The following is a 23910-nucleotide window of genomic DNA, read 5'->3' as shown; positions in this document are numbered from 1 at the left end:
CAACCCGCCCGCACTGCCCCTCGGCTGTCCATCATCTCCCTCAGTGACCAATCAGCGCCCGCCGTTCTCCCGTTTAAGCCCGCCCCCTCCTCCGCCGTCCCCCTCACCCAATCAGAACGCGGCGTGCCTCAGCGCGCGGGACCAATCAGAGCGTGCCGTGCCTCAGCGCGCGGGACCAATCAGAGCTCGCCGTGCCTCAGAGCGCGGGACCAATCAGAGCTCGCCGTGCCTCAGCGCGCGGGACCAATCAGAGCTCGCCGTGCCTCAGTCCGCGGGACCAATCAGAGCGTGCCGTGCCTCAGCGCGCGGGACCAATCAGAGCTCGCCGTGCCTCAGTCCGCGGGACCAATCAGAGCGTGCCGTGCCTCAGCGCGCTGGACCAATCAGACTGCGCCGTGCCTCAGCGCGCGGGACCAATCAGCGGCGGCGGGAGCGGCGCGAGCGGCTCCGCGCGCGCGGAGGGATGGTCAATGGGGGGCGTGGCCGGAACCGGAACCGCTCCTGAGGAGGAGGAGGAGGATTTGGCGGGAAGCGGAAGTGACGTAGCGCAGCGGCGGGAGAATCGCCGTGAGGCGGCGGCGAAGCGGCGGCGGAAACAGCGGGGGAAGCCCCGGCGTGACGTCATGCCGACCGTGCTGGGCCTGGAGGGCTCCGCCAACAAGGTGGGGGCGGGGGTGGTGCGCGACGGCGCCGTCCTCAGCAACCGCCGCGCCACCTACGTCACGCCGCCGGGACACGGTGACGTCACTTCCCCCCCCCCGTTTCCCCGGTGCCGTTCCCGGTGCCGTCGCCCGGTGCTGACCCCGCCCCTCCCGCGCAGGGTTCGCCCCCGGGCCCACCGGGCGGCACCACCGGGCCGTGGTGCTGGGGCTGGTCCGGGCCGCGCTGAGCGAGGCGGGCGTGGAGCCCCGGGAGCTGGACGGGGTGGCGTTCACCAAGGGTACGCACCGGGAGCGCACCGGGAGCGCACCGGGAGCGGTCACGGACCCCGCACGTTCGGGGTTTGCGGCTCCCGCTGGAGATTTTGGGGCGATTTTGGGGGATTTTGGGGCTCTGGGCGAGCCCACACATCCTCCGCGGGGGGGGGTCTGGACGATCCCATTCACACCGGCGGGGGGGGATGTTGTTGGGCGATCCCACCTGCCCTGGGTGGGGGGGGCGGTTTGGGTTGTTCTGGACGATCCCATTCACACCGCGGGGGGGGAGTTGGGCGATCCCACCTGACCTGGGGGGGGTTGACGGGTTTTGGGTTGTTCTGGACGATCCCATTCATCTCATGGGGGGGTTTGGAGTACTTGGAGGTGTTCTGGACGATCCCATTCACCCTAACGGGGGGGTTTGGGGATTTTTGGGGGTTTCTGGACCATCCCATTCACCTCGGGAGGGGGTTGGGTGGGTTTTGGGGGGTTCCGGACCTTCCCATTCACCCCAAGAGGGGGGGTTTGGGGATTTTTGGGGGGTTCTGGACGATCCCATTCACCTCGGGGGGGGTTGGGGATTTTTGGGGGGTTCTGGACGATCCCATTCACCCTAACGGGGGGGTTTGGTGGGTTTTGGGGGGTTCTGGACCATCCCATTCACCCCAAGAGGGGGGGTTTGGGGATTTTTGGGGGGTTTTGGACGGTCCCATTCACTTCAAGGGGGGGTTGGAGGAGGGGGTTCTGGACCCTCCCACTCGCCCGGGGGGGTTTTGGCTCTTTTTTTGGGGGGGGTCGCTGGACGCTCCCACTGACGCTGGGGGGGGGGGTTCCGGTGCCAGGCCCGGGCATGGGCTCCCCCCTGGCGGTGGTGGCGGCCGTGGCGCGGACGCTGTCGCAGCTGTGGGGGCGCCCCCTGCTGGCCGTGAACCACTGCGTGGGGCACATCGAGATGGGCCGCGCGCTCGGCCCCGCCCCCGACCCGCTCGTGCTCTACGTCAGCGGCGGCAACACCCAGGTGCCGCGATAGGCCGCGATAGGGCGCGATAGGCCGCGATAGGGGCGCGATAGGGGGCGGGGGGAGCGAGGGGACGGCCGGGAGTGGGGGATATCGCGACGGGGGAGGGAGGGAATGGGCGATATGGCGGGATATCGCGACGGGGGAGGGAGGGAATGGGCGATATGGCGGGATATCGCGACGGGGGAGGGAGGGAACGGGCGATATCGTGACGGCAGAGGTCTGGAATGGCCGATATCGCGACGGGGGTGTGAGGAAACGGCCGCTATCGCGATAGGCGACGCCCCCCCCCCCCGTGCCCGCCCGCAGGTGATCGCCTACGCCCGGCACCGGTACCGGATCCTGGGCGAGACCCTGGACGTGGCCGTGGGCAACTGCATCGACCGATTGGCCCGGCTGCTGCAGGTGGGACACGCCCCCTGCCCGGCCACGCCCACCCGGCCACGCCCCGGCTGACCCCGCCCCTTTCCCCGCAGATCCCCAACGCTCCCAGCCCCGGCTACAACGTGGAGCAGCTGGCCAAGAGGTGACCCCAAAAACCCCGGGAATGACCCCAAAAGGGACCCCAAAAATGACCCCAAATCCCCCTGAAATGACCCAAAAACTGGGCCCAGAACTGACCCCAAATTCCCCAAAGTGACCCCAGCCTGACCCCAAATCCCCGGATTTTACCCCAAACCCCCTGATCTGACCCCAAAACCCCCAGATTTTACCCCAAACTGACCCCAAACCCCCTGACCTGACCCCAAAATCCCTGGATTTTCCCCCAAATCCCCAGATTTTACCCCAAACCCCCCTGATCTGACCCCAAACCCCCCAACCTGACCCCAAATCCCCAGATTTTCCCCTAAATCCCCTGATCTGACCCCAAATCCCCCGATCTGACCCAAAATCCCCAGATTTTACCCCAAACTGACCCCAAACCCCCTGATCTGACCCCAAATCCCCAGATTTTGCCCCAAACACCACTGACCTGACTCCAAAATCCCTGGATTTTCCCCTAAATCCCCTGATCTGACCCCAAATCCCCGGGTTTTACCCCAAACCCCTTGATCTGACCCCAAATCCCCAGATTTTGCCCCAAATCCCCCTGAAATGACCCAAAATCCCCCTGAAATGACCCAAACCCGCCAACCTGACCCCAAATCCCCAGATTTTACCCCAAACCCCCCTGAAATGACCCCAAATCCCCCAAACTGACCCCAATCCCCGACCTGACCCAAAATCCCCGGGTTTTACCCCAAACCCCCCTGATCTGACCCGAAAATCCCCAGATTTTACCCCAAACTGACCCCAAACCCCCCCGATCTGACCCCAAAATCCCCAGATTTTGCCCCAAACCCCCCTGATCTGACCCCAAATCCCCCAAACTGACCCCAAACCCCTTGATCTGAGCCAAAATCCCCGGGTTTTACCCCAAACCCCCCTGATCTGACCCCAAACCCCCCTGATCTGACCCCAAATCCCCCAACCTGACCCCAATCCCCCAATCTGACCCAAAATCCCCGTTTTTTGCCCCAATCCCAGGGGCCGCCGCCTGCTCCCGCTGCCCTACGTGGTCAAAGGCCTCGACGTCTCCTTCTCGGGGCTGCTGTCCCACCTGCAGGTACCCAAAAACCCCAAATCTCACCCCAAAACCCCAGGGGGACCCCAGAACTGACCATGAAACCCCACCCTAACCCAAACTGATCCAAAACCCCCAGAAATGACCCCAAAAACCCCAAATCTCACCCCAAAACCTGGAACTGACCCCAGAACCCCCCAAATGACCCCAAAAACCCCAAATCTCACCCCAAAACCTGGAACTGACCCCAGAACCCCCAAAATGACCCCAAAAACCCCAAATCTCACCCCAAAACCCCAGGGGGACCCCCGAACTGACCATGAAACCCCAACCTAACCCAAACTGATCCAAAACCCCCCAGAAATGACCCCAAAAACCCCAAATCTCACCCCAAAACCCCAGGGGGACCCCAGAACCCCCCAAATGACCCCAAAAACCCCAAATCTCACCCCAAAACCTGGCACTGACCCCAGAACCCCCCAAATGACCCCAAAAACCCCAAATCTCACCCCAAAACCTGGCACTGACCCCAGAACCCCCAAAATGACCCCAAAAACCCCAAATCTCACCCCAAAACCTGGAACTGACCCCAAAACTGACCATGAAACCCCACCCAAACCCAAACTGATCCAAAACCCCCCAAAATGACCCCAAAAACCCCAAATCTCACCCCAAAACCTGGCACTGACCCCAAAACCCCCAAAATGACCCCAAAAACCCCAAATCTCACCCCAAAACCTGGCACTGACCCCAGAACTGACCATGAAACCCCACCCAAACCCAAACTGATCCAAAACCCCCCAAAATGACCCCAAAAACCCCAAATCTCACCCCAAAACCCCAGGGGGACCCCAGAACTGACCATGAAACCCCAACCTGACCCCGAACTGATCCAAAACCCCCAGAAATGACCCCAAAAACCCCAAATCTCACCCCAAAACCTGGCACTGACCCCAGAACCCCCAAAATGACCCCAAAAACCCCAAATCTCACCCCAAAACCTGGAACTGACCCCAGAACTGACCATGAAACCCCAACCTGACCCAAACTGATCCAAAACCCCCCAAAATGACCCCAAAAACCCCAAATCTCACCCCAAAACCCCAGGGGGACCCCAGAACTGACCATGAAACCCCAACCTGACCCAAACTGATCCAAAACCCCCCAAAATGACCCCAAAAACCCCAAATCTCACCCCAAAACCTGGAACTGACCCCAGAACCCCCAAAATGACCCCAAAAACCCCAAATCTCAGCCCAAAACCTGGAACTGACCCCAGAACCCCCCAAAATGACCCCAAAACCCCAAATCTGATCCCAAAACTGACCCAGAATCCCCTAAATCGGACCCCAAACCGACTCAAAAACCCCAAGTCTGACCCCAAAACCCCAAAAATTACCTCAAAACCCCAATCTGATCCCAAAACCGAACCAAACCACCCCAAATCTGACCCCAAAACCAGCCCAAAACCCCCAAATCTGACCCCAGACTGACCCAAAATCCCCAAATCTGACCCCAAATCCCCAAATCTGACCCCAAATTGACCCAAAATCCCCCAATTTTACCCCAAATCCCCCAAATCTGACCCCAAATCCCCAAATCTGACCCCAAACTGACCCAAAATCCCCAAATCTGACCCCAAACCCCCAAATCTGACCCCAAACTGACCCAAAATCCCCCAATTTTACCCCAAATCCCCCAAATCTGACTCCAAACCCCCAAATCTGACCCCAAATTAACCCAAAATCCCCCAATTTTACCCCAAATCCCTCAAATCTGACTCCAAACCCCCAAATCTGACCCCAAATTGACCCAAAATCCCCCAATTTTACCCCAAATCCCCCAAATCTCACCCCAAACCCCCAAATCTGACCCCAAACCGACCCAAAATCCCCCAATTTTACCCCAAATCCCCCAAATCTGACTCCATATCCCCAAATCTGACCCCAAAATCCCCAAATCTGACCCCAAAACCCCAAATCTGACCCCAAACCGACCCAAAAACCCCCAAATCTGACCAGAAAACTGACCCAAAATCCCCAAATCTGACCCCAAAATCCCCAAAACCGACCCAAAAACCCCAAATCTGACCCCAAAATCCCCAAAACCGACCCAAAAACCCCAAATCTGACCCCAAAATCCCCAAAACCGACCCAAAAACCCCAAATCTGACCAGAAAACGGACCCAAAATCCCCAAATCTGACCCCAAATCCCCAAATCTGACCCCAAACTGACCCAAAATCCCCCAAATCTGACCCCAAATCCCCAAATCTGACCCCAAACTGACCCGAAAACCCCAAATCTGACCCCAAAATCAAATATAACCACCCAAAATCTGCTCCCAAACCGACCCAAAACCCCCAAATCTGATCCCAAAATCCCCAAATCTGAACCCAAATCCCCAAATCTGACCCCAAACCGACCCAAAACCCCCAAATCTGATCCCAAAATCCCCAAATCTGACCCCAAAACCCCAAATTTGACCCCAAACCGACCCAAAAACCCCCAAATCTGACCAGAAAACTGACCCAAAATCCCCAAATCTGACCCCAAACCCCCAAATCTGACCCCAAATTGACCCAAAATCCCCCAATTTTACCCCAAACCCCCAAATCTGACCCCAAATTGACCAAAAATCCCCCAATTTTACCCCAAATCCCCCAAATCTGACCCCAAACCCCCAAATCTGACCCCAAACTGACCCAAAATCCCCCAATTTTACCCCAAATCCCCCAAATCTGACCCCAAATCCCCAAATCTGACTCCAAACCCCCAAATCTGACCCCAAATTGACCCAAAATCCCCCAATTTTACCCCAAATCCCCCAAATCTCACCCCAAACCCCCAAATCTGACCCCAAACTGACCCAAAATCCCCCAATTTTACCCCAAATCCCCCAATTTTACCCCAAATCCCCCAAATCTGACCCCAAATCTCACCCCAAACTGACCCAAAATCCCCCAATTTTACCCCAAATCCCCCAAATCTCACCCCAAACCCCCAAATCTCACCCCAAACTGACCCAAAATCCCCCAATTTTACCCCAAATCCCCCAAATCTCACCCCAAACCCCCAAATCTCACCCCAAATTGACCCAAAATCCCCCAATTTTACCCCAAACCCCCAAAATTGACCCAAAATTCCCCTTTTTCACCCCAGGCCGTGACCCCGAAGCTGCTGCAGTCGGGGGAGGCGACCCCCGAGGATCTCTGCTTCTCCCTGCAGGTTAATTAGGGGCTAATTAGGGGCTAATTAGGGACTAATTAGGGCCAGGGTAATTAATTGGGGTTTGGGAGTGATTAACGGGGCTTTGGGAATAATTAACGGGGGTTAAGGATTAATTATTTGGGGTTTGGGGACAGTTAATTGGGTTTTGGGGGTAATTAATTGGGGTTTGGGAGTGATTATTGGGGGTTTGGAGACTAATTAATTGGGGTTTAGGGGTAATTAATTGGAGTGGGAGGTGATTAATGGGGTTTTGGAGTACTTAATAGGGGTTTGCGGGTAATTAATGGGGGTTTGGGAATTAATTAATGGGGGTTTGGGGGTAATTAATGGGGGTTGGGAATTAATTAATGGGGTTTTGGAGTACTTAATGGGGGTTTGGGGGTAATTAATGGGGCTTGGGGGTAATTAATGGGGTTTGGGGGTAATTAATGGGGGTTTGGGAATTAATTAATGGGGGTTTGGGGGTAATTAATGGGGGTTGGGAATTAATTAATGGGGTTTTGGAGTACTTAATGGGGGTTTGGGGGTAATTAATGGGGCTTGGGGGTAATTAATGGGGTTTGGGGGTAATTAATGGGGGTTTGGGGGAAATTAATTGGGGTTTCAGGGTAATTAATTGGGGTTTGGGATTGATTAATGGGGGTTTGGGGGCAATTAATAGGGTTTGGGGGTAATTAATGGGGGTTGGGGGTAATTAATAGGGTTTAGGGGTAATTAATTGGAGCGGGGGGCGATTAATGGGGGTTTTGGAGTACTTAATGGGGGTTTGGGGGTAATTAATGGGGGTTTGGGGGTAATTAATTGGGGTTTGGGGGTAATTAATTTGGGTTTGGGAGTGATTAATGGGGATTCGGGGAGTAATTAATTGGGGTTTAGGGGTAATTAATTGGAGCGGGGGGGGTGATTAATGGGGTTTTGGAGTAATTAATGGGGGTTGGGAATTAATTAATGGGGGTTTGGGGCAATTAATTTGGGTTTGGGGGAAATTAATTGAGGTTTCAGGGTAATTAATTGGGGTTTGGGGTTGATTAATGGGGGTTTGGGGGTAATTAATTGGGGTTTGGGGGTAATTAATGGGGGTTTGGGGGAAATTAATTGGGGTTTGGGGGTAATTAATTTGGGTTTGGGGGTAATTAATCGGGGTGGGGGTGATTAATGGCGGTTTGGAGATAATTAATGGGAGTTTGGGATTGATTAATGGGGGTTTATGGATAATTAATGGGGGTTTGGGAGTAATTAGTTGGGGTTTGGGGGTAATTAATGGGGTTTGGGCTTAATTAATTGGGGTTTGTGTTAATTAATTGGGGTTTTGGGGTAAATAATGGGGGTTTGGGATTGATTAATGGGCGTTTGGGGGTAATTAATGGGGATTTGGGGTTAATTAATGGAAGTTTGGGGGGGCTCAGTTTTAGGAAATTCTGGGGCATTTTTGGGCTGAATTTCGGACATTTTGGGGTGGATTTTGCTGATATTTTTGGGCTGATTTTGGGACATTTTTGGGCTGTTTCTGGTGATATTTTTGGGCTGAATTTGGGACATTTTGGGGTTGCTTTTGGTGATGTTTTTGGGCTGATTTCAGGACATTTTTGGGCTGAATTTGATGATAATTTTGGGCTCTTTTTGGTGATATTTTTGGGCTGAATTTGGGACATTTTTGGGCTGACTGGGGGCCGTTTTTGGGCCGTTTTGGGTGATATTTTTGGGCTGATTTTGGGACATTTTTAGGGTGAATTTGGGACATTTTGGGGCTGACTGGGGGCCGTTTTTGGGCCGTTTTTTGGCGGTTTTGGCTCCAGGAGACGGCGTTCGCCATGCTGGCCGAGGTCACCGAGCGGGCGCTGGCGCTGACCCGGGCCCGGCACCTGCTGCTCGTGGGGGGCGTGGCCTGTGAGTGGGCGTGGTCACACCTGGGGAGGGCGGGGTCTCACCTGGGGAGGGCGTGGTCTCACCTGGGGCGAGCAGGGTCTCACCTGGAGGGGTGTGGTCACACCTCTGAATGGGTCTGGCCACACCTGGGGGGCGTGGTCACCTCCGGGGTGGGCGTGGTCACCTCCGGGGTGGGTGGGGTCTCACCTGGGGTGGGTGCGGTCACACCTGAGGTGACCGTTCAAGAAGTGGGGCCAAATGGGCGGGGCCCAACTCTGCATAAAGAGGGGCGTGGCCCGCATTTGCATGCAGGGGAGGAGGCGGAGGCGGGCTCGGCCCCGCCCACAGCCACGCCCAGGTAACGCCCACCTGTGCCCAGGTAACCACCGGCTGCAGGAGATGCTGCAGAGCATGTGCAGGGCCCGGGGGGCGGAGCTCTGCCCCACGGACGACAGGTGAGGGCGGGGCCTGTCTCGGGGGGGCGGGGCACACCTGCGGGGCGCACCTGTGACCTTTGACCCCGCAGGTACTGCATCGACAACGGCGCCATGATCGCCCAGGCCGGCTGCGAGATGCTGAGGGTGGGGCAGGTGACGGAGCTCAGCCAATCAGGGATCACGCAGAGGTCGGGGGGTGTGGCCAGGGGGGCGGGGCCAGGAGGGGATTGGCCGGGCTCTGACCTTTGACCTCTGGCCGCGGCAGGTATCGGACGGACGAGGTGGAGGTGACCTGGCGGGATTGAGGTGGCCACGCCCACAGCGGCCACGCCCTTTTAATAAAAGACTGCCCATCCCCTCATCTTCTGGCCACGCCTCTTTTTGTGGATGATGTCATTTGCTTGGTGATCCCGCCCATCTAGAGAGGACCAATCAGCTTCTGAGATGCCTTGTCAATCACTGGGGGAACCCTGCCCTAACACTGTCAATCACCAGCTGCAAACCACGCCCCTTGCATTGTGTAACATTAACACCTCATCTGTCAATCACCAGCTGCAAGCCACACCCCTTGCATTGGGTAACATTAACACCTCCTCTGTCAATCATCAGGTGCACACCACGCCCCTTTCATGGGTCACAATAGCACCTTATCTGTCAATCATCAGCTGCAAGCCACGCCTCTTGCATTACATCACATTAACACCTCATCTGTCAATCATAAACTGGAAGCTACGCCCCTTGCATTGGAATACAGTAATGCCCGTATGTCAATCAACATAAGAGAGCCACACCCCTCTGTCAATCATAATCTGACTCCTCCCCTCCGCCAATAGGATTGGGGGGCGGTGGACCAACTGCCAGTAGAAGCCCGGGGGGGCGTGGCCTCGCTGAGGGGCCCGGCTGGCGAGGGCGGGAACGGCTCAGTCTGTGAGGGGCCGGCGCGGGAGTCGCATGGGTGAGGTATTAGTGGGGCAATGGCGGCTGTGGGGAAATGGAGATCTGTGTGTTCCTATCGCGACATGGCGCCCGATCGCCATCCCGACCCGCGTTCCCCCCGTCGCCGCCAGCCGCGGGCGTTCGGGGTTTTAGCGGCGTCGCAGAGCAGCGGCGGCGGCTCCTTCTTCACCCGGCGGGGCTTGGGACGCTTCGGGGCACCGCCGGCATTTGGGGGGCCGCACAAACGCTCCGCGGGGCTCCTCGGGATTAATTAATTGGGGGCAGGTTAATTGGGGAGGGATTAATGGGCGAGAGATTAATTCGGAAGGGATTAAATGGGGGGAGATTAATTCGGGAGGGATTAATTTGGATCCGGCGGAGCCGGTTCCTTTCCGTTCTGACTCCGCTTCTCTCCCCTCAGGCGCAGCCGGCGGCCGGAAACGGTTTCTGGAGGATCGCCACTGAATAATTTTCCTGTCTTTTTAGTTTTTTATTTTTGGTTGTTTGTTTGTTAAAAGTTTTTTTAGGTTTGGGTGGGTTTTCGGGGTTTTTTTTCCGTCTTTTTTTGCTTAACCTGAAAATTCTCAATTCATTTTCCCTCACGATTTGCCCCTGCCGCCACGTGTCCCCCGTCCTCCCTTGCAAACCTATTTTCTTGTGCTTTAATAACTATTTTAAGGCAAATTTAACGATTTTCCATTGATTTGTAACTTTCGGTGGAATTTTTAAAGTTTTTTCCCTTTTTGTGATAATTTTTTACCTCAGGAATGAGCCGCTGGCAGGAAACAGCGCCTCGAGGATCTTGGCGCAATAAAAGTACAGTTTTAAGCCTTTAACTTACATTTTTAAAATTAGGTTTTTCCTTCAAATAACTCTTTTCGCGGTTTTAGTAGGAATTCGATTTTTAAAAGGAGTTTTCGGAAGATTTTTGCCCGATTTGAGGCGGTTTCTGCTCAGAGTTCCCCCCTCAGGATTTCCTCCCCCCCTCACGCTTTCTCCCTCTCCTTTAACGTTACTCAAACATAAAACACATTAATATAAAAAACCTTTCAGGCGAGGTTTACATCCTAATTATTGTTTTTAATCGATTTTACTTTTTTCCCCCCATTTTCCTCCACTATTCCCTGTCCGTGCCGGAAAACACCTAAATATCTGATTTTATCCCTTTATTTCTTATTTGTATTCTCCGCTTCCCTCGGTTACACCGTTTCCAGAGCGGTTTTGGGCTTTTCACTCTTCTATTTCTATTTTTACGGGGTTTTTTTTTGTTTTTTTCCATTGTTTTGATGTCATTAATATGTTAATTCTATATGTTTCTATAAATTATATAATATTTTATTGTATACGTTTATTTCATTGATCGCTGGAATAAATCCTGCTTCACCGTGAAATTTACCGCGGGTTTTTTGGGCAGAAAAAAACTAAAACTTAATAATGTAAATATTTTTAAATAAAATCTCAAACCTTTGTGCCGACTCGGAGCCGTGAGGGGGCCGGGAGGGGCGGGGCCAACGCGCGGCGGGAAGATGAGTGGGCGGGGTTATACCTTAAAAGGAGATGGAGCCCCGCCTATAGAGGGTGGGGCTTACCCTTAAATGGCAGCAAGGAGGCGTGGCTTCACTTTTAAAGGGAAAGTGCCGGCCGCCATTTTAAGCGTGAGGCGGCAGCCAATAGGAGAGCGGCGATAAGCAACAGGCCGGAAGTGGCGGCGGCAGCAGCCAATGGGAGCGCGGCCGGCCGAAAAAGGCGGGAGAAAGAACGCCGGAAGTGGGCGTGGCCCCGCTGTCATGGCGGCGCCCGAGGAGGAGGCGGCGGCGGCGGACGGCGGGGGAGGAGACGGCGGCGATGAGGAGGCGCTGAAACGGCTCGAGGTGGGCGAGGGGCGGCGACCCCCGGGGCGGGGAGGGGCTGGGGGCACCGGGATGGGAGGGGGGAGGGACCCCCGGGTGCGGTCGGGGGGCTCTGAGGGGCCGGGGAGCTCTGAGGGGGGAGAAGGGGTTCGTGAGGGGAACTTTTCCCAAAATGGCCCAAATGACCCCAAAAATCACCTCAGAAACGCCTGCGGGGCAGCGGCGCCGCTTAGGGGGGCATTTTGGGGGTTTTTTGGGAGGGTTGGGGGGTTTTGAGGTTGTTTGGGGGTGTTTTAGATTTTTTGGGGGTTTTCTTGGGGTTTTTTTTGGATTTTTTTGGGGGTGCTTTGGGTTATTGAGGGGTAATTTTAGTGGTTATTTTGGGTTAATTTTTGGGCGCTTTTGGAGTGTATTTGGGGGTTATTTTTTGGGTTATCTTGGAGGTGATTTTGAGTTATATTTGGTTGGAATTTGGGTTATTTTTTGGGGCCGATTTTGGGCTATTTCGGGTTACTACTTCTGAGGCGATTTTGGTTTCTTTTCGGGGGTGATTTTGGGTCATTTTAGGTTATCTCTTGGGCTGATTTTGAGGTTTTTTTGGGCTGATTTTGGTTTATTATTTCAGGTTTTTTTGAGCCGATTTTGGGTTATTTTTAAACTTGGTTTTGGTTGTTTTTGGGGTGATTTTGGGTCATTTTTGACCCGATTTCTGCTGATTTTGCTCCCACCCCAGGCCCTGGTGACAGATCTCTATCACTTCCGGGACACTCTGCCCGCCCGTGACCCCGCCCACGACCACACCCACGACCACACCCACGACCACACCCATGACCACACCCAGGACCCCGCCCAGGACCCCCTGGTGGCCGAGATGGAGCGGACGCTGAAGCTGATGGAGCAGATCCACGGTGGGGGCGTGGCCGAGCCTTCCTGGGGGCGTGGCCGGGCGTGGCAGGGCGTCTCCCCCCCAGCCCCGCCCCCCTGACCCCACCCTTTCCCCCCTCCCCCCGCAGTGTCCCCGGAGGGGCGTGGCCGAGCGCTGGTGCTGCGCGCCCGGGCGCTGGGCGTGGCCCCCGAGGTGGGCGGGGCCAGGGCGGAGCTGGCGCTGGGCCACGCCCTGAAGCTGGACCCCGCCCTGGGCGTGGCCTGGAGGCAGCTGGGAGAGCAAAGATGGCGGCGGGGGGACCTGAGGGGGGCCCGGGAGGCCTTCGGGGGGGCCCTGCAGCAGGTGGGGGAGGGGCAAGAGGAAGATTTGGGGGGATTTGGGGCGGTTTTGGGAGTTTTGGGGGATTTGGGTGGTTTTGGGGGGGTTTGAGGTTTTTCTTGTGGTTTTTGGGGGGTTTGAGGTTTTTGGGTGGTTTTGGGGGGGTTTGAGGTTTTTGTGTGGTTTTTGGGGGTCTTCGGGTGTGTTTTGGGTGGTTTTTGATGATTTTGGGGATTTTTCAAAGTTTTGGGGTATTTTGGGATTTTTGGGCGTGTTTCGGCGGGATTTGGGTGGTTTTCGATGATTTTGGGGATTTTTCAGTGGTTTTGGGGGGATTTTGGGGTATTTGGGTGTTTTTTGGGAGGGTTTTGGGTGGTTTTGGATTTTTTGGGGATTTTTCAGTGGTTTCGGGGGGTTTGGGGTTTTTGTGAGGTTTTGGGGGGCTTTAGGTGTTTTTTGGGCATTTTTCAGTGGTTTTGGGTGGGATTTTGGAGTCTTTGGGGTTTTTTGGGGGTATTTTGATGTTTTAGTGAGGTTTTGGGGGACTTTAGGTGTTTTTTGGGTGGTTTTGGGGGGGATTTGGGGGTCTTTGCGTGTGTTTTGGGGGGTTTTGGGGTTTTTATGAGGTTTTGGGGAGGTTTAGGTGTTTTTTGGGTGATTATCAGTGTTTTTTTGGGGGGTTTTGGGTGGTTTTTTTGGGGTTTTGGGTTTTTTGTGAGGTTTTGGGGGGGTTTAGGTGTTTTTTGGGTGATTTTCAGTGGTTTTTTGGGGGGTTTTGGGTGGTTTTTGGGGGGTTTTGGGGTTTTTGTGAGGTTTTGGGGCAGTTTAGGTGTTTTTTGGGTGGTTTTGGGTGGTTTTTGATACTTTTGAGGTTTTCCAGTGGTTTTTTGGGGCATTTTGGGGTCTCTGTCAGGTGTGGGGGGGCGTGGTCATGCTCCCGGCCCCGCCCCGTTTCCCTGACCCCGCCCCTTTCCCGCAGGGGGAGGACCCCGAGGCGCGGCGCCTCCTCTCAATGGCCCTGCGCGCGCAGGGGGCGGGGCCAGGCCCTCGGGGGGAGGGGCCTGGCTCCGGGGGGGCGGGGCCCGGCCCGGGGGGCGGGGCCCTGCGCGAGAGCCTGGCCCAGGCGGAGGCGGCAGTCAGGTGTGACCCGAGGGACGGCCAATCGTGGTGTGAGTTCACCTGAGGGGTGGGCGGGGCTCAGGTGGGGCTCAGGTGTGACCCCGAGGGACGGCCAATCGTGGTGTGAGTTCACCTGAGGGGTGGGCGGGGCTCAGGTGGGGCTGGGCGGGGCCCAGGTGTGACCTGGAAAGGGTTAAATGGGGCTCAGGTGTGCTCAGGTGTGACCCCAGGGATGGCCAATCCTGGTGTGAGTTCACGTGGGGGACAGGAAAGGGTTAAACAGGTGTGGGAGGGGCTCAGGTGTATCCCAGGTGTGCTCAGGTGTATCCCAGGTGTGCTCAGGTGCATCTCAGGTGTGCCCAGCTGTATTCCAGCTGTGCCCAGGTGTCCCCAGGTGTGGTTTAGGTGTGCCCAGGTGTGCTCAGGTGTACCTGTCCCTCACAGACGTGCTGGGGAACGCCCACGTGTCGCTGTTTGGGGTATCCCAGGTGTATCCAGGTGTGGTTTAGCTGCCCCAGGTGTATCTCAGGTGTGCCCAGGTGTGCTCAGGTGTATCCCAGGTGTGCCCAGGTGTGTACCTGTCTTTCAGACGTGCTGGGGAACGCCCACGTGTCGCTGTTTGGGGTATCCCAGGTGTATCCCAGGTGTATCTCAGGTGCCCCCAGGTGTATCCCAGGTGTGCCCAGGTGTGCTCAGGTGTGCCCAGGTGCGTACCTGTCTTTCAGACGTGCTGGGGAACGCCCACGTGTCGCTGTTTGGGGTATCCCAGGTGTCCCCAGGTGTATCCCAGGTGTATCTCAGGTGCCCCCAGGTGTATCCCAGGTGTGCCCAGGTGTGCCCAGGTGTGTACCTGTCTCTTTCAGACGTGCTGGGGAACGCCCACGTGTCGCTGTTTGGGGTATCCCAGGTGTCCCCAGGTGTCCCCAGGTGTATCCCAGGTGTATCTCAGGTGTGCCCAGGTGTATCTCAGGTTTGCCCAGGTGTGCCCAGGTGTGTACCTGTCTTTCAGACGTGCTGGGGAACGCCCACGTGTCGCTGTTTGGGGTATCCCAGGTGTATCCAGGTGTGGTTTAGGTGTGTCTCAGGTGTGCCCAGGTGTGGTTTAGGTGTATCTCAGGTGTGCCCAGGTGTGCCCAGGTGTGTACCTGTCTCTTTCAGACGTGCTGGGGAACGCCCACGTGTCGCTGTTTGGGGTATCCCAGGTGTATCCAGGTGTATCCAGGTGTGGTTTAGGTGCCCCCAGGTGTGCCCAGGTGTATCTCAGGTGTGCCCAGGTGTATCTCAGGTGTGCCCAGGTGTGCCCAGGTGTACCTGTCTCTTTCAGACGTGCTGGGGAACGCCCACGTGTCGCTGTTTCGGGTATCCCAGGTGTATCCAGGTGTGGTTTAGGTGTATCCAGGTGTGCCCAGGTGTATCCCAGGTGTGCCCAGGTGTGCTCAGGTGTGTACCTGTCTTTCAGACGTCCTGGGTAACGCCCACGTGTCGCTGTTCTTCGCGGGGGGGCAGAGCCCCGGCAGCGCCCGGCGCGCGCTCGCGGCCTACGGACAGGCGGTGAGGGGGCGGGGCCTGGGGGCGGGGCCTGACGGGGCGTGGTCTAACGGGTGTGGTCTAACAGGGGGTGTGGTCTATCAGGGGTGTGGCTTACCTGGCGGGCATGGCCAAGGGTTGGGGCACACCGATTGGTCAGCCCACGGCCAGGGAGGAGGGGTTTTGTGGGCGTGGCCACGCGGTTGGGTGGGGCTGGGGGTGGGGTTTGCACATAGGTGTGGCTATGCTAATGAAAGGGGTGGGGCTGAGGGTGGGGACACATCCTATTACCCTCGAGGCAAAAAAGGGATTTGGGGGTGTGGCCGTGAGGTTGGGTGGAGCTGTGGGCGTGGTTTATACTGAGGAGGTGCAGCCATGCAAATGAAGGGCGTGGGGGGCGTGGCCTTGTCATAGAAGGCAATGCACGGCGCTTTTCGGCCACTAGGGGGCGCTGTAAGGTTTTGGGGGGGCGTGGCTGTGGCTCAGGGGGCGTGGCTGTGGCTCAGGGGGCGTGGCCTTGCTATATAAGGAAATGCACGGCGCTTTTCGGCCACTAGGGGGCGCTGTAAGGTTTTAGGGGGCGTGGCTGTGGCTCAGGGGGCGTGGCCTTGCCATATATGGTAATGCACGGCGCTTTTCAGCCAATAGGGGGCGCTGTAAGGTTTTGGTGGGGCGTGGCTCTGGCTCAGGGGGCGTGGCCACTCCACCTAAGACAAAGCTGGCTCCACCCCCTCGGCATGCCCCGCCCACCCTCCCCTTGCCCCTCCCCCAGGAGCGCGTGGACCCCGCGGCCGCAGCCAATCCCGACCTGCACCTGAACCGGGCCACGGTAAGTGGGCGGGGCCTAAAGGGGTGGGGCCTAAAGGGGTGGGGCCTAAAGGGGTGGGGCGTGAGGGGCGGGGCATGGGGGCGGGGCTGGAGCTGCAATCCCCTCCCAGTCCTTCCCAGTGTCCTTCAATCCCTTCCCAGTACAAACCAGTAGAACCCAGTATAATCCAGTCCAACCCAGTACAGCCCAGTCCAGCCCAGTATAGTCCAGTATAGCCCAGTATAGCCCAGTCCAACCCAGTATAGCCCAGTCCAACCCAGTACAACCCAGTATAGCCCAGTATAGCCCAGTATAGCCCAGTCCAACCCAGTACAACCCAGTATAGCCCAGTATAATCCAGTATAGCCCAGTATAGCCCAGTACAACCCAGTATAGCCCAGTATAGCCCAGTATAGCCCAGTATAACCCAGTATAGCCCAGTATAGCCCAGTATAGCCCAGTATAGCCCAGTACAACCCAGTATAGCCCAGTATAACCCAGTATAGCCCAGTATAACCCAGTATAGCCCAGTATAACCCAGTATAGCCCAGTATAGCCCAGTATAACCCAGTATAGCCCAGTATAACCCCGTCTAACCCAGTACAACCCAGTTTAACCCCGTATAGCCCAGTACAACCCAGTATAGCCCAGTCCAACCCAGTACAACCCAGTATAGCTCAGTACAACCCAGTATAGCCCAGTATAACCCAGTACAACCCAGTATAGCCCAGTTCAACCCAGTACAACCCAGTATAGCCCAGTATAACCCTGTCTAACCCAGTACAACCCAGTTTAACCCCGTATAGCCCAGTATAACCCAGTATAGCCCAGTGTAACCCAGTATAGCCCAGTCCAACCCAGTATAGCCCAGTACAACCCAGTATAGCCCAGTACAACCCAGTATAGCCCAGTATAACCCAGTACAAAACAGCAGAACCCAGTATAACCCAGTACAGCCCAGTACAGCCCAGTTTGTCCCAGTATCACCCAGTTTATCCCAGTTTAACCCAGTATAACCCCATTTCAGCTCCTGCAGTACCTGGAGCGGTTCCAGCCCGCCCTGGAGGGTCTGAGCTCTCCCAGTATGACCCAGTACAGCCCAGTCTGTCCCAGTATAACCCAGTTTATCCCATTCCAGCTGCTCCAGTACCTGGAGCGGTTCCAGCCCGCCCTGGAGGGTCTGAGCTCTCCCAGTATGACCCAGTACAGCCCAGTCTGTCCCAGTATAACCCAGTTTATCCCATTCCAGCTGCTCCAGTACCTGGAGCGGTTCCAGCCCGCCCTGGAGGGTCTGAGCTCTCCCAGTATGACCCAGTACAGCCCAGTCTGTCCCAGTATAACCCAGTTTATCCCATTCCAGCTGCTCCAGTACCTGGAGCGGTTCCAGCCCGCCCTGGAGGGTCTGAGCTCTCCCAGTATGACCCAGTACAGCCCAGTCTGTCCCAGTATAACCCAGTTTATCCCATTCCAGCTGCTCCAGTACCTGGAGCGGTTCCAGCCCGCCCTGGAGGGTCTGAGCTCTCCCAGTATGACCCAGTACAGCCCAGTCTGTCCCAGTATAACCCAGTTTATCCCATTCCAGCTGCTCCAGTACCTGGAGCGGTTCCAGCCCGCCCTGGAGGGTCTGAGCTCTCCCAGTATGACCCAGTACAGCCCAGTACAGCCCAGTTTGGTCCCGGTTTGTCCCAGTTTGATCCCAGTCTGTCCCAGTATAACCCAGTTTATCCCATTCCAGCTGCTCCAGTACCTGGAGCGGTTCCAGCCCGCCCTCGAGGGTCTCTCCCGTGCGGCCGAGCTGGGAGGGTTTCAGCACTCCCAGTATAGCCCAGTACAGCCCAGTACAGCCCAGTTTGTCCCAGTACAGCCCAGTATAACCCAGTATAACCCCATTCCAGCTCCTGCAGTACCTGGAGCGGTTCCAGCCCGCCCTCGAGGGTCTGGGCTCTCCCAGTACAGCCCAGTATGACCCAGTACAGCCCAGTACAGCCCAGTTTAACCCAGTATAACCCAGTTTGATCCCATTTCAGCTGCTCCAGTACCTGGAGCGGTTCCAGCCCACCCTTGAGGGTCTCTCCCGCGCCGCCGAGCTGGGAGGGGCTGGGCTCTCCCAGTATGACCCAGTATCGCTCAGTTTGATCCCAGTATGACCCAGTACAGCCCAGTTTGATCCCAGTATGACCCAGTACAGCCCAGTTTGATCCCAGTATGACCCAGTACAGCCCAGTTTGATCCCAGTATAACCCAGTACAGCCCAGTATCACCCAGTACAGCCCAGTTTGATCCCAGTACAGCCCAGTTTGATCCCAGTTTGTCCCATTTCAGCTCCTGCAGTACCTGGAGCGGTTCCAGCCCGCCCTCGAGGGTCTGAGCTCTCCCAGTATGACCCAGTATGACCCAGTACAGCCCAGTTTATCCCAGTATAACCCAGTTTATCCCATTCCAGCTGCTCCAGTACCTGGAGCGGTTCCAGCCCGCCCTCGAGGGTCTGAGCTCTCCCAGTATGACCCAGTCTGATCCCAGTCTGTCCCAGTATAACCCAGTTTATCCCATTTTAGCTCCTGCAGTACCTGGAGCGGTTCCAGCCCGCCCTCGAGGGTCTGAGCTCTCCCAGTATGACCCAGTTTGGTCCCAGTCTGTCCCAGTATAACCCAGTTTAACCCCGTTTCAGCTGCTCCAGTACCTGGAGCGGTTCCAGCCCGCCCTCGAGGGTCTCTCCCGTGCGGCCGAGCTGGGAGTGGCTGGGCTCTCCCAGTATGACCCAGTACAGCCCAGTATCACCCAGTATCACCCAGTTTGATCCCAGTACAGCCCAGTTTGTCCCATTTCAGCTCCTGCAGTACCTGGAGCGGTTCCAGCCCGCCCTCGAGGGTCTGAGCTCTCCCAGTATGACCCAGTATGACCCAGTATCGCTCAGTTTGACCCCAGTCTATCCCAGTATAACCCAGTTTATCCCATTCCAGCTGCTCCAGTACCTGGAGCGGTTCCAGCCCGCCCTCGAGGGTCTGAGCTCTCCCAGTATGACCCAGTTTGGTCCCAGTTTATCCCAGTACAGCCCAGTTTATCCCATTTTAGCTCCTGCAGTACCTGGAGCGGTTCCAGCCCGCCCTCGAGGGTCTGAGCTCTCCCAGTATGACCCAGTATGACCCAGTACAGCCCAGTACAGCCCAGTTTAACCCAGTATAACCCAGTTTAACCCCGTTCCAGCTCCTGCAGTACCTGGAGCGGTTCCAGCCCGCCCTCAAGGGTCTGAGCTCTCCCAGTATGACCCAGTATCACCCAGTACAGCCCAGTTTGATCCCAGTCTGTCCCAGTACAGCCCAGTTTGTCCCATTTCAGCTCCTGCAGTACCTGGAGCGGTTCCAGCCCGCCCTCGAGGGTCTGAGCTCTCCCAGTATGACCCAGTATGACCCAGTACAGCCCAGTACAGCCCAGTTTAACCCAGTATAACCCAGTTTAACCCCGTTCCAGCTCCTGCAGTACCTGGAGCGGTTCCAGCCCGCCCTCAAGGGTCTGAGCTCTCCCAGTATGACCCAGTATCACCCAGTACAGCCCAGTTTGATCCCAGTCTGTCCCAGTACAGCCCAGTTTGTCCCATTTCAGCTCCTGCAGTACCTGGAGCGGTTCCAGCCCGCCCTCGAGGGTCTCTCCCGCGCCGCCGAGCTGGGAGGGTTTCAGCACTCCCAGTATGACCCAGTATCGCTCAGTTTGTCCCAGTATGACCCAGTTTGATCCCAGTTTAACCCAGTTTAACCCAGTTTGATCCCATTTCAGCTCCTGCAGTACCTGGAGCGGTTCCAGCCCGCCCTCGAGGGTCTCTCCCGCGCCGCCGAGCTGGGAGGGGCTGGGCTCTCCCAGTATGACCCAGTATGACCCAGTATCACCCAGTACAGCCCAGTACAGCCCAGTCTGTCCCAGTATAACCCAGTTTGATCCCATTTCAGCTCCTGCAGTACCTGGAGCGGTTCCAGCCCGCCCTCGAGGGTCTCTCCCGCGCCGCCGAGCTCGCCCCGGGCTGGGAGGAGCCGCGGAGGCGCCACCAACACCTGATGGAATACCTGGGACACCTGTGCCGGCTGCTGGAGAGCAGGGTGGGCACTGGGATATACTGGGATATACTGGGATAGACTGGGATATACCTGGGACACCTGTGCCGGCTGCTGGAGAGCAGGGTGGGACTGGGATAGACTGGGATATACTGGGATAGACTGGGATATACCTGGGACACCTGTGCCGGCTGCTGGAGAGCAGGGTGGGCACTGGGATATACTGGGATAGACTGGGATATACTGGGATATACTGGGATATACCTGGGACACCTGTGCCGGCTGCTGGAGAGCAGGGACTGGGAGGGACTGGGAGGGACTGGGATAGACTGGGATATACTGGGATGGACTGGGATGGGACTGGGATAGACTGGGATAGACTGGGAGGGGATTGGGATGGACTGGGATATACTGGGATATACCTGGGACACCTGTGCCGGCTGCTGGAGAGCAGGGTGGGATATACTGGGATAGACTGGGATAGACTGGGATAGACTGGGATATACCTGGGATATACCTGGGACACCTGTGCCGGCTGCTGGAGAGCAGGGTGGGACTGGGGGGGACTGGGATATACTGGGATAGACTGGGAGGGGATTGGGATGGACTGGGGGGCACTGGGATGGGACTGGGATGGACTGGGAGGGACTGGGATGGGACTGGGAGGGGATTGGGATGGACTGGGATATACTGGGATGGGACTGGGATAGACTGGGATATACTGGGATATACCTGGGACACCTGTGCCGGCTGCTGGAGAGCAGGGTGGGACTGGGGGAACTGGGAGGGACTGGGATAGACTGGGATATACCTGGGACACCTGTGCCGGCTGCTGGAGAGCAGGGTGGGACTGGGAGGGACTGGGGGAACTGGGGGGCACTGGGAGGGACTGGGGGAAACTGGGAGGGACTGGGATGGGACTGGGATATACCTGGGACACCTGTGCCGGCTGCTGGAGAGCAGGGTGGGACTGGGAGGGACTGGGATAGACTGGGAGGGGATTAGGATGGACTGGGGGGCACTGGGAGGGGACTGGGATGGACTGGGAGGGGATTGGGATGGACTGGGATATACTGGGAGGGGACTGGGATGGACTGGGAGGGACTGGGGGGCACTGGGATGGACTGGGAGGGGACTGGGGGGGACTGGGATGGACTGGGAGGGCACTGGGGGGGACTGGGATCAAACTGGGGGGCACTGGGGGGGGCACTGGGCAGGGTTGTTGTTGTGGGCGTGTCCCGACGTTGCCCCGCCCCCAGGGGAAGCTGCGCGGGAAGCGGAGGCGGGGCCTGGCGGGGCCGGTGCCCCTCCCCCTGCTGGGCCCGCTGGGGGGGGCGGGGGGGCCGCGCCCCTCCCCCATCGCCGCCCTGCGGGCCGGGCCCAACCCCCAGAGGGCGGTGCTGGGGCGGGTCCTGTTCAGCCTGGCCCCGCCCGGGGGCGTGCCCTAGTGAGTGACACTGGTTTGTACTGGTTATACTGGGATATACTGGGATATAATGGGATTTAATGTGTTATACTGGGATATACTGGGTTATACTGGGATGGGTGCTGGGGCGGGTCCTGTTCAGCCTGGCCCCGCCCGGGGGCGTGCCCTAGTGAGTCACACTGGGATTGACTGGTTTATACTGGGATATACTGGGATATAATGGGTTTAATGGGTTATACTGGGATATACTGGGTTATACTGGGTTATACTGGGATGGGGGCTGGGGCGGGTCCTGTTCAGCCTGGCCCCGCCCGGGGGCGTGCCCTAGTGAGTGACACTGGTTTGGACTGGGATATACTGGGATATACTGGGTTATACTGGGATATAGTGGGTTATACTGGGATATACTGGGATTTAATGGGTTGTACTGGGTTATACTGGGTTATACTGGGATGGGTGCTGGGCCGGGTCCTGTTCAGCCTGGCCCCGCCCGGGGGCGTGCCCTAGTGAGTCACACTGGGATAGACTGGTTTGGACTGGTTATACTGGGATATACTGGGATATACTGGGATATAGTGGGTTATACTGGGTTATACTGGGTTATACTGGGTTATACTGGGATGGGTGCTGGGGCGGGTCCTGTTCAGCCTGGCCCCGCCCGGGGGCGTGCCCTAGTGAGTGACACTGGGATAGACTGGTTTGTACTGGGATGGACTGGGGGGAACTGGGAGGGGACTGGGATCAAACTGGGAGGGACTGGGAAGGACTGGAGGGCATTGGGAAGGACTGGGAGGGAGTTTGGGGGTTACTGGTTTATACTGGGAGGGAACTGGAAATGGATTGGAGGGACTGGGAGGGACTGGGATCAAACTGGGAGGGGATTTGGAGTTACTGGTTTGTACTGGGATGGACTGGGAGGGCACTGGGGGGGACTGGGAGGGGATTGGGGGGAACTGGGGGTTACTGGTTTATACTGGGAGGGACTGGGAGGGCTTTAAAAGGTGACTGGGATGGACTGGGAGGGCACTGGGGTGAACTGGGAGGTAATTGGGGGGGACTGGTTTGTACTGGGAGGGAACTGGGATCAAACTGGGAGGGCACTGGGGGGGACTGGGAGTAACTGGTTTATACTGGGAGGGACTGGGCAGGAGTGGGAGGGGCTCCTGGGTTTCCTGGGCTGCAGGAGGGGGCGGGGCCGTGCCTGACCCCGCCCCTTGGTGACGTCACAGCACGATCGGGCTGCAGGACGGGGGCGGGGCCGTGGCCGCCGTCACCGTCTATAACTCCGCCCCCACGTGGGGCGTGGCCGTGGGGGACGCGCTGGGCGTGGCCGAGCCGGTGCTGAGTCAGCACCTGCACCAGCACCAGGGCCAGGTGGGACTGGGGGGACTGGGAGGGACTGGGAGGGACTGGGAGGGAACTGGGAGGGACTGGGATGGACTGGGAGGGGACTGGGAGGGGACTGGGAGGGGACTGGGAGGGACTGGGATGGACTGGGAGGGGACTGGGAGGGGATTGGGGGGGACTGGGAGGGAACTGGGAGGGGATTGGGGGGGACTGGGAGGGACTGGGATCAAACTGGGAGGGACTGGGAGGGACTGGGGGGGACTGGGAGGGGATTGGGAGGGGACTGGGAGGGACTGGGGGGGACTGGGAGGGACTGGGAGGGGATTGGGGGGGACTGGGAGGGACTGGGAGGGACTGGGAGGGGACTGGGAGGGGATTGGGAGGGGACTGGGAGGGACTGGGGGGACTGGTGTGTACTGGTTTGTGTTGGTTTATACTGGTCTGTACTGGTTTATACCGGTCCATACTGGTCCATACCAGTTTATACTGGTTTATACTGGTCGTTACTGGTTTCCACTGGTCCTGACTGGTTTATACTGGTGTGTACTGGTTTTTACTGGTCTGTACTGGTTTATACTGGTTTATACTGGTTTTTACTGGTCTCCCCTCCCCCCAGACC

General features: G+C 57.2%; 2 protein-coding genes across 2 annotated transcripts in view; both read left to right on the top strand.

Moving 5' to 3' along the window:
• The first annotated feature begins 527 nt into the window (after positions 1-527).
• On the top strand, positions 528-9391 carry OSGEP (O-sialoglycoprotein endopeptidase). Its single transcript, XM_084224177.1, has 11 exons — positions 528-738; positions 821-940; positions 1760-1935; positions 2245-2340; positions 2412-2461; positions 3463-3541; positions 6660-6725; positions 8525-8615; positions 8974-9049; positions 9121-9219; positions 9297-9391. The coding sequence occupies exons 1-11, from the start codon at positions 624-626 to the stop codon at positions 9334-9336; spliced, it is 1008 nt and encodes a 335-aa protein (XP_084080303.1). The 5' UTR covers positions 528-623; the 3' UTR covers positions 9337-9391.
• Positions 9392-11738: 2347 nt separating this feature from the next.
• Positions 11739-23910, top strand: part of TTC5 (tetratricopeptide repeat domain 5) — a gene marked incomplete at its 3' end in the record, with an annotated part of 13221 nt that continues 1049 nt past the window's right edge. Inside the window, exons 1-9 of the mRNA XM_084224183.1 lie at positions 11739-11838; positions 12551-12725; positions 12831-13045; positions 13878-14190; positions 15600-15691; positions 16440-16496; positions 20417-20563; positions 21778-21965; positions 23174-23318. Of these exons, the coding sequence (XP_084080309.1) occupies positions 11755-11838; positions 12551-12725; positions 12831-13045; positions 13878-14190; positions 15600-15691; positions 16440-16496; positions 20417-20563; positions 21778-21965; positions 23174-23318 (1416 nt within the window). The 5' untranslated portion in view covers positions 11739-11754. The remainder of the gene's footprint in view (positions 11839-12550; positions 12726-12830; positions 13046-13877; positions 14191-15599; positions 15692-16439; positions 16497-20416; positions 20564-21777; positions 21966-23173; positions 23319-23910) is intronic.

Source organism: Fringilla coelebs (assembly GCF_963513975.1).
Source record: "Fringilla coelebs genome assembly, chromosome: 34".
Lineage (NCBI taxonomy): Eukaryota > Metazoa > Chordata > Aves > Passeriformes > Fringillidae > Fringilla > Fringilla coelebs.
Note: the sequence above shows the minus strand (reverse complement) of the source record. Positions and strands in the feature narration are given on the sequence as shown.

What these genes read in the sequence shown, in the direction of transcription:
- OSGEP (XM_084224177.1), top strand. Translation starts at nt 624, where the DNA reads ATGCCGACCGTGCTGGGCCTGGAGGGCTCCGCCAACAAGGTGGGGGCG. An exon ending in GATTGGCCCGGCTGCTGCAG is followed by an intron (nt 2,341 to 2,411) that starts GTGGGACACGCC and finishes CTTTCCCCGCAG; the next exon opens with ATCCCCAACGCTCCCAGCCC. An exon ending in ATCTCTGCTTCTCCCTGCAG is followed by an intron (nt 6,726 to 8,524) that starts GTTAATTAGGGG and finishes TTTTGGCTCCAG; the next exon opens with GAGACGGCGTTCGCCATGCT.